The sequence below is a fragment of the Sinocyclocheilus rhinocerous genome, unplaced genomic scaffold (genome assembly GCF_001515625.1).
Source record: "Sinocyclocheilus rhinocerous isolate Xijiao unplaced genomic scaffold, SAMN03320098_v1.1 scaffold604, whole genome shotgun sequence".
NCBI classification, from domain to species: domain Eukaryota; kingdom Metazoa; phylum Chordata; class Actinopteri; order Cypriniformes; family Cyprinidae; genus Sinocyclocheilus; species Sinocyclocheilus rhinocerous.
In genome coordinates this window covers 1,203,020-1,212,253 of record NW_015658518.1, presented here as the reverse complement: position 1 = coordinate 1,212,253, position 9,234 = coordinate 1,203,020, and the positions used below count along the sequence as shown (strand labels likewise).

At 36.4% G+C, this 9,234-nt stretch overlaps 1 protein-coding gene across 3 annotated transcripts in view; it reads left to right on the top strand.

The window, feature by feature from the left end:
* srgap1a (SLIT-ROBO Rho GTPase activating protein 1a) overlaps positions 1 to 9,234 on the top strand; it is a 107,247-nt gene that overhangs the window by 70,147 nt on the left and 27,866 nt on the right. For all 3 annotated transcript variants that reach the window (XM_016530830.1, XM_016530828.1, XM_016530829.1), the window contains exons 8-9: positions 1,589 to 1,690; positions 7,095 to 7,292. In XM_016530830.1, coding sequence (XP_016386316.1) covers positions 1,589 to 1,690; positions 7,095 to 7,292 — 300 coding nt within the window. The remainder of the gene's footprint in view (positions 1 to 1,588; positions 1,691 to 7,094; positions 7,293 to 9,234) is intronic.

The window sequence follows — 9,234 nt, the reverse complement described above, 5'->3', positions numbered from 1 at the left end:
GTAAATGCCGCTCCATCTGAAAGCATGTGATGGAGATTTACAACTAATCACAGAACGGGCTTTACTGACGAGATGCGCATGACAATAGCATTCGATTAATCGTGCAGCCCTAATGGAAAGATGAAAATGTACTGCTTAGAATGACCCAACATCCTTCACCGTACAAATAACCTGTAAGCAGACATTACGTTTCATTTTAAAATGCATCTCCCATGGTACATCTACCAGCCCATCCATTAACCTCATGTGAATCTTGTCTAAAGCCGTGTTGAAGCATATGAGATCATACAGGATACAGAGTGGAGAAAAACTTAATTAAATTCTGAATTATATGTGGTCAGGATTGCTTCATATCCTGCTTTTATTGTGTCTCAGCTGGCAGCGTTGAGAGAGCAAATCATATTGCATTTCTCACCCTCAAGCAGTTTTTAGAGAGTGTTTATTGGATTTATCCTCCTTAATTGGCCATTTTGTCACTGATATAATGTCTGCGCATGGTTTACAACCTGTTGTTTTGCGGTCATGCCTGTACTCTCTTGGTCAATGAAAGCAACTTGGGTTTTGCTTTATAAAAGTCGGTTATAATGATTGTGCCAGGTGTTGGTTATTTGTTTGAATATGAGGTTCCTCCTCTAGGGAGCTCTGTTCTGTTAGAGCAGGTCCTCTAAAGGCCCGTTCACAACAAGGATGATAACTATAACGATAGCAATAAAGATGTAGTTTTAAAAATCATTCTAAATTTAAAGGAATAGCAGAGTCCACACCAACAGTAATGATAACTGCACAAAGGAACGATATCATTGGAATCACTTTCAAAGTGTTTTTCCCAGCTGATTAACAATGAAAACATTGACAGCCAATCAGAATCAGAATTGCAGAGCTGGGCGATAAGGCCATAAACACTAGCACAATATTCATTTACCAATAACGGAGGAGAAAATGCTACCAACATGTTTGTTAGACCTTGAGAATGAACATAAACATAACTTGTTTGTTCACATTTAAACTCCACAGAGTAAGATAGAATTTAGAGCCCCATGAAACTAGTTTTATTTCTTCTCTAAATTCTATTTTATTCTGATTTAATATAAAATTTATGATCAAAAAAGGTGTGATATAAAATATAATGTACAAAAATATAAAGCATTTTAGTATACAGTAGTAAAATATTTCTGTCATAATTTCTTCAAGTTAAACTGAACTTTTATTTTGGCGGTTTGTCGTGAAGATCTTTGAGTTTCAGTGTGTATTTGACAGTAGTTTTTCTCAAATGAAACAGTGAAAAGCTTGTGAAATGACTCTCAGAGTATCTCTGCAGATAAAGTTAACGTGAACTCTCCTCATATATTGAGACAGTAGACTCAAAACCGTGAGCATCGCGTGTTTTTGAATTTGTGTAGTGGATGAAACAGCACAACTTATTCACACAGAGACATGAACATCTCGATATGATATTATTAATCGCCCAGCCCTATGGGGGAAGGTAGTGAATGACGTCTTGGGTCACTAAAGCCCCAATGTAGGTGTTTACGGGTTAATGGCGACTGTCATGTTTCTTTCTTATAATTGAAAATCTGTTTGTTTTCAGGTGTGTCTGATCACGGCCCAGCCTCCAGTGCAAGCAGAACTCCTCCTGAGGTTCCAGCAGCTTCAATCCCGTCTGGCCACTCTAAAGATCGAGAACGAAGAGGTAAGGTGACCCGAGCACCACCAGAAATGGTCAGGAGCAATGGAAGGTACATTTAAAATAGTTAAAAATGACCACCTATACCATCACTTTTGTTCCCTTGAGCACAAAAGGCTTTCCCAGAAATTCACTTTGGATTATAAAGCGTCTGCTAAATAAGAACCGCATCAGACGATCACCAGTGCTGAAGTGATTGTGTTCATTTCAGCTGACGTTGAACTGCATAATTGAATTTGAAAATCTTGTTAATAAGTTAGACAAGTCCAGGAACGCGCATCCCGTATCTTCCTGTTGCATTAGAGCGAGACTGCTTTGCAATGTGTTTGCTTAATTGAGTTGGCAGGAGCTGATCGTAAAAGAGGCTTTTGGAGGACTTACAAGAAATAGTTTTTTTTCCTCCCTGCAGAGTTTTCTCTGTCCTCCAGATAACCTGAGTGACGCGCAGAGAAGCTTCTCTCAGTTACACCGTCTCCCTTATCTTCCTGCAGACTGTGTCTGTCTTTTTAACATTTTATTATCTTAACATTTGAATCAGGCCTTAAGTCGAAAGCTGCTTCCGGAGAAAAACCACTCGGTCAGGAAGATGGAGGAGTCTTTTTGGCTTTATCGTGTCCATCTTAGATGAACTAGTCTTACATCTGCCCTCTTCTTCTTTTATCTTCTTCCTGTTATTTCTCTGCCGTGACTCTCTTTCTCAGTTTTGACAGACAAAATCGCAGTTTGGCACTGAGTGTGTCCAGTGTGTGCAATTGTTATTCCTGCACAGATTTAACATACCTTGTTAGGCAAGCATGCAGCATTAGGAACAGTCAGTCCTGTGTGAATTTTGTTGCTTCAGGCAGTGGTTTTGTTGTGGAGGTACAGTCCTTGGTAGTCTTTTCCAACAAAGAGCCGATAAATCATCTGCTGTAAAGAACGATTGCTCAGCCCACTGTCAGTGTTGTTGTGGAAGCTAAATGGTTCTGGAAAAATGGCAAGCTAACTGAAACGTTGAAGGTTGTAGTATAAATATCATTCTCTGTAAAAAATGAAAGAGGCTCATGGAATATAAAAAAAAATGAAATTTGTTGTAAGGATGTGAAGAGACTGAATGTGGTTCGAATAAATGGCAGACTTAATGTTCAACTACAAATAGAGAATTTTATTAAACATATTCAATTCAAGTTTCAATTCAAGTTTATTTGTATAGCGCTTTTCACGATACAAATCGTTGCAAAGCAACTTTACAGCAAATTAAGTTTCTACAATATTTTGTGCATTATAGTAAAAGGAATACGATTTTTTTTTTCATTTGTTTACAGTGTTCTATTTATTTGTTTGTTTTATGTTCTGAACATTTTCTGTTCACATAAATAATATTAAAAATATTCACATATTTTATAAGCCTACTTTGGGCATTGCTTTGTTAAAAATACCTTTTTTTTCAGTAGTTTTTGTCCCATTTTTTTCTTTAAAGTGCATATATTTGGTTGTTGTCATTTACCAAAATTTGGAAGAATATTGAAAATATTAAAAAAAATCGTACATGAAAAAATAAATAGATTTTTTCCTGTATTTATACATAAAATGTCCTTTATTTGACAACAAAACATCAAACAGAAAAACAAAGCTTTTGCTAAACCTTTGACCTGAAACTAGTGGCAACGGTCATTTTAGTTGACCAAACAACACTGTTATTAGTCCTAAATATCGTCTGATTGTATATACTATATTGTTCTATCACTAGTACTTTACATGTGCTAAATGACAGGTGTTTATATTGACTGGACCACTGACAAGGCCGAAAGGAAGCAGAAGGATGTGAGGTCAGGGCACTTCCTGGTTTTTCCAGATGGCTTAAAGCATCTTTTGACATCAGACCCAAGGTCTGTAATGAACATGACAGGATACTGGACATAGCGTTGAGTCTTAGTCCAGCTGTTTCCTAGAACCTTCACTGCATTAGATGACAAAAGAAATGACTCGATGAATACATTGTTATAGTATAACCGCCGTAAACCACTCGGCTTCGCTTCATTCTCAAACACACCTTCTGTCATTTCAAGCTTCCTGCTTCATCCTTTCATTTTTCTTCAGCAATTATCCAGCTGTCAGCTCTTCTTTTTTCCATTCTTCTTCTCAAGCTCATAATTGAATAATGTAAATAGTGTTTGCTGTAGAGATTAGGGAGAGATTTGAGTTCTCAGAGGAGAATAGACAGTGTTATCTCTGACTTTCTGTCCCACTCCCTTTATCTTTCTCTGCCGCACTTCTGGCCTACTCCAATGGATATTCTGTTCACATCAGGCGCTAAAACCCCACTAAGGCACTGCACGGTTCTCCGTAGGAAGTGTCTGTTTGTTTTGCAGGAGATAAACCTCTGGGAGGCACATCAAACGCTGGGAGATCTGTGTCCTGCTCCTGCTGCTGCGTGAAGCACTGATCGTCTGATCGCGGCCCTCTTGGCTGCCTTTGTACTGATTATCGGGCCCTTCTGTTAGTGCTAATGTTGATTGCCGCTGTGCTACAGATGTGCCAAAATATCATCTTTGTTCAGTGCCATCTTATTACCCCGAGCAGCTTGTTTGTCAAACTTATAGATCAAATAGTCAAAAGAATACTGATGTTAATTGATCAGCAAATTGGCGTTTCCAAATGAGAAAAGATTTGGTAACACATAATCCATAATGCCACATCTTTCCTTATAAGATACCTATATTTTTCATATTTGCAAAGACATCAGTAAATCAAAGTTTCGTGGCATTTCTGTCATGAGATGTGATCTGTCAAGTAGTATGTGGACGACTAGGCTTGAATGACAAAGTCAAATAAAAAAATTACAAAAGCCAAATATCAAATAAAAAAAAGTTTATTGCGTATATAACATCTAAAGACCTATATATACACAGTATAACATCTATATAAAATGTATAATGATCTGTTAAGTATTTTATAATGAAAAAGTAATACTAAAAGTATTGTCAATGCATTGAAAAGTCACATTTTATGAGTGAAACCTGTATCTGTTATTTTGCTATCACTGATATAATATCATATACTATTATTTTGTTAACTTAATGTTTTAGTAATTTTGTTGTTTTGTCATTATTATTATTTTTTTTTAACTATATAGCTTTTATAAGTTTTAGTTTAGTTTTAGATATTGTAGTACTTCAACTTAAACTACATGGAAATGAAATGCAGAAATAAAATAAGTTTTTTGTGTTTAATTTTATTATAGTTCATCTTTAATTTATATCAAGTAATGAATTAACTGTATAGTTAATTGAATAATTTTTTTTTTTTTTTTTGCTTCTATAGTTAACGATAATAACATACAATAATAAATAATTTTTTATTTATATTTTGATTATTTTATAAGTAATTCACACTACATACTATTTCAAAATATGCACTTTGAAAATAGGGCTCAGCTGAGTTTTTTCTTTTATTATTTGAAGTCTAGCTTATATTTAGCATTCATGTCTTTAATCACCTGAGGTTAAAAAAAGCTGAAGAGCCCAGGCTTTTCGAGCAGTTAAAGATACTTTTAAAAATCCCTCTTATTTTCCACATCATTTCATTTGGACTGCTTTCATGTCCTTGAAACTGAGCTCTTCCCTTCCCGCTGCACTCACTTTACCTCTTTGTAACCTGTCTGCCTTTGTTATGGCTCAGCTGAGGTTGACTTTTCCAGTAAACCACATCCTACAAGATAGGTGTGGCATATCATCCATAAATGGCATGCCTTCACCAAAACCAGACCACAGACAGTTCAACGTCAGGAGGCAGGTTTAAACCTGTGATTATCTCTCTGTGTTTCTGTCCCTACAACAATAGGCCGGTGAATCACAAGTAGAGCAGTGACCTGGATCCATACTGTTTTAAGTGTGAGTGCTGGTTTCCATTGACTTGTATGTCATCCTCCATTGATGTGAAGGATGATTCAGCCTAAACGTGACCGTGAGAGATGAGCTCAGTATGTGATGAAACTGCCATAGTTTTATGCTGCAAGTATACGTGGTACACACTGTGGTTGTTTGACATTGCAATCTTGCAGAACACAGTAAAACATAAGCATAGACAAATGTAGACAGTGTTTGTGCAAACAGAAAAATCTGTGTGTGTGTGAGCGCGCTTGTGTGAGAAAGAGAGCATGTCAGCGTGAGAGAAATTTGCTCTTGCGTACTGTGCAACCTCTTTCAGCAGGTGAACAAATGCTTCCACTGAGCGATTTCACCAGCTTTCAACATCTTTTCCCCATTTTATTTTTTTTACCTCCTGCTTTCTCCTTTTTGCCATTTTATGTGGTTAAATTATTACGTCTTTGAATTATTTTAGTAATATTTTAAACTCTCTCTTTCTCTTTAAATAAATAAATTATATATCAAACTTTATTTAAATTCACTTTATTTATATATATATATAATAAATAATAATATATTTATAGTATTATATTATATATTATGCTATTATATATTATATAATATTATATATTAAATTATTATATATCATATAATATTTTATCATTATATACATAGAATACGTTTTATTATTATTTATTACTTTTTTCATTATTTTCTCCTTTCAATATTTTTTCCTCTTCTTTTTTTATCTCCTTGCCTTCACCTTTTCACCATTTTTGTGGTTAATTTTTGTTTTTTTTAGTGCTGTCAGTTGATTAAATATTGTAATTGAGTTTTTATTTTTATGATATGCTAATTGAATCAAGTTATATCAGTGTTTATCAATATCTTCTGAAAAATGATAATTAAAGCATTGAACACGTCACAAAAAAGTGGCTTTATTCTTTATTCATGTTACTGGTTTGCAGTCCACAGCAATTCACTTTGCAATCATTTTGTCAGTCTGTTCCTCTTGGGGTATAGTGGTACAGTTCCAGATATTTAGAACTGTATGATAATGTTGCACGTCTGACACTGGAAAGTTACAGAAATGAATCCTCAAGGCCATCAAGTGAATGATGGTCCCTTAGGTCATCTTCCGCTCCCCTCGCTATAAATTGATTTCTTTGGTCTGGTGTCTTGCTCAAGGCCTGCTATTAGTCACAGAACACATGTCAAGCAGGGACGGTCAGAGGATTTTTTCCCTCCCTGTCTTTTATTCAGTGCTTAATGTGTTTTTCTAGCACTTTTGTTCCTCCTGTTATCACTCTTGCACTGACACACATTCTTATTAATAAACGATGCAATAAAAATATTGGTATCGGTACTCGGTATCGGCAAGTACCAAAAATAAAAGTATCGGTATCGGGCGAGTACTGGAAAAAGTGGTATCGGTGCATCCCTAGTTGCAAGACTATCCTAGAATTATGTTGTGTAATACTGTAAAAAACTATAAAAATTACTGAACTCTTGCATTGACACATGACCGTGACATTCCTACTAAAAATGTTGTCCTATTTCAGATCAAGAAGACCTCAGAGGCCACTCTCACTACTGTCCAGGACATGGTGACCATCGAGGACTATGATGTGTCCGAATGTTTCCATCACAGCCGCTCCACTGAATCGGTCAAGTCCACCGTGTCGGAAACCTACCTCAGCAAGCCGAGCATTGCCAAGAGACGCGCCAACCAACAGGAGACGGAGCAGTTCTATTTTATGGTCAATTTGTGCTTCATTAAGATTTACCAGTATTTATTTTAAATTAAATCAGTCTCTTTATTTAAATGTCATAGGCATGTTATCGAGTTTCACCATTAAACAGGTGCATTATAAGAAAGTTTTGCCAAGATTGGTTGGTTTTGATAGATAGATAGATAGATACCGGTAGATAGATACCGGTAGATAGATAGAGAGACAGAGAGATAGAGATGGATGGACGGCTGGACGGATAGATAGATAGATAGATAGATAGATAGATGGATGGATGGATGGATGGATGGATGGACGGATAGATAGATAGAGAGATAGAGATGGATGGACGGACGGACGGATAGATAGAGAGAGAGAGAGATAGAGATGGATGGATGGACGGATAGATAGATAGATAGAGATGGATGGACGGACGGATAGATAGAGAGAGAGATAGAGATGGATGGATGGATGGACGGATAGATAGATAGATAGATAGATGGATGGATGGATGGATGGATAGATGTCACATCTTGCTTGTAATCTATGAGCACGTTTACATGCACACCAGTAAGCTGATAACTCAAATATCAGCCTATTAAAATAACCAGTTGTCCCCGTTTACTTGCACATCAGCAACCTGACAACACAAGTAAGCTGCGTTTTCATGACTTTATTAATAAATCAGGTTATTTCCCTGACGTCAAAATATAATCATTTGCATATCTGACTCCGCATCCATATGTTTGTCAGATATAATGTTAAATAAAGCTTGCAACATGTCAGTGCGCGAAACTTACAGCTCATATAGGCTAGGCTATTATCCTCTCATGCAGTTACAGATGCAGCGTTTTCACTGAACCATTTCTACTTCTGCTGCACGAGACCACTTTTATCATTTTCTGAGTTATGAAAGAGTCTGCTTTTGTGATATATTTCCTTCTTTCTTTACCCCAAAACGTGTGCACTGTCTGGATGTGCTTAAATCTGCACTAACAAAGCGTTCCTGTCACGTATCGCACATGCGCACTTCAATAATCTGACAGAAAGCGGGTTATTGCGTTTACATGCCATGCAGAATTGGGGTAAGAGACAGAAAACTACCTGTGTAGACTGGTTTATGCTTACGCCGTTTATGACCTTACTCCGATAAAAGAAAGCGGGTTACCGTGTTTACATGACCACATGCGTTTTCGGCTTATTAAGCATAATCGGCTTAAGAACGTGCATGTGAACACACTCATTGAGAGAAAGTTTGACATAACCTAATATTATATTTGATATTATAGATAGATGGATACCAATATGATAGATGGATAGATAGATAGATAGATAGATAGATAGATAGATCTATCATCAGATTTTCATGCAAGTCCTGAAAGTAGACAGAGAACCCAATCAAACAAATGAGATGAAAAGATATACTGTTATATATATATATTGTCATTTAATGTCAATATATATTGTCATTTATTTATTCAGGAAAATTATTACAATATTACATATCTGTGAGCGGCAAAAGTATGTGAACCTCTAGGATAAGCTTTTAATTTAAAGGTGAAATTAGAGTCCATCTATTCAGAGGTGTTTTTAATCAGTGAGATGACTATCAGGTGTCAGTGTGTGCCCGGTTTTATTTAAAGAACAGGGATCTATCAAAGTTTGGTCATGTTTGTGGAAGTGTATCATGGCACAAACAATTGAGATCTCTGAGGACCTCAGAAAAAGAGTTGGTGTTGCTCATCAGGCTAGAAAAGGTTTCAAAGCCATCTCTAAAGAGTTTGTACTCCACCAATCCACAGTCAGACAGATTGTGAACAAATGGAGGAAATTCAAGACCACTGTTACCCTCCCCAGGAGTGGTCCACCAACAAAGATCACTCTAAAAGCAAGACGTGTAAAAGTCCACTAGGTTTCAAAGGACTGCAGGCTAACTTCTAAGCAACTAAAGGCCTTTCTCACATTGGCTAAT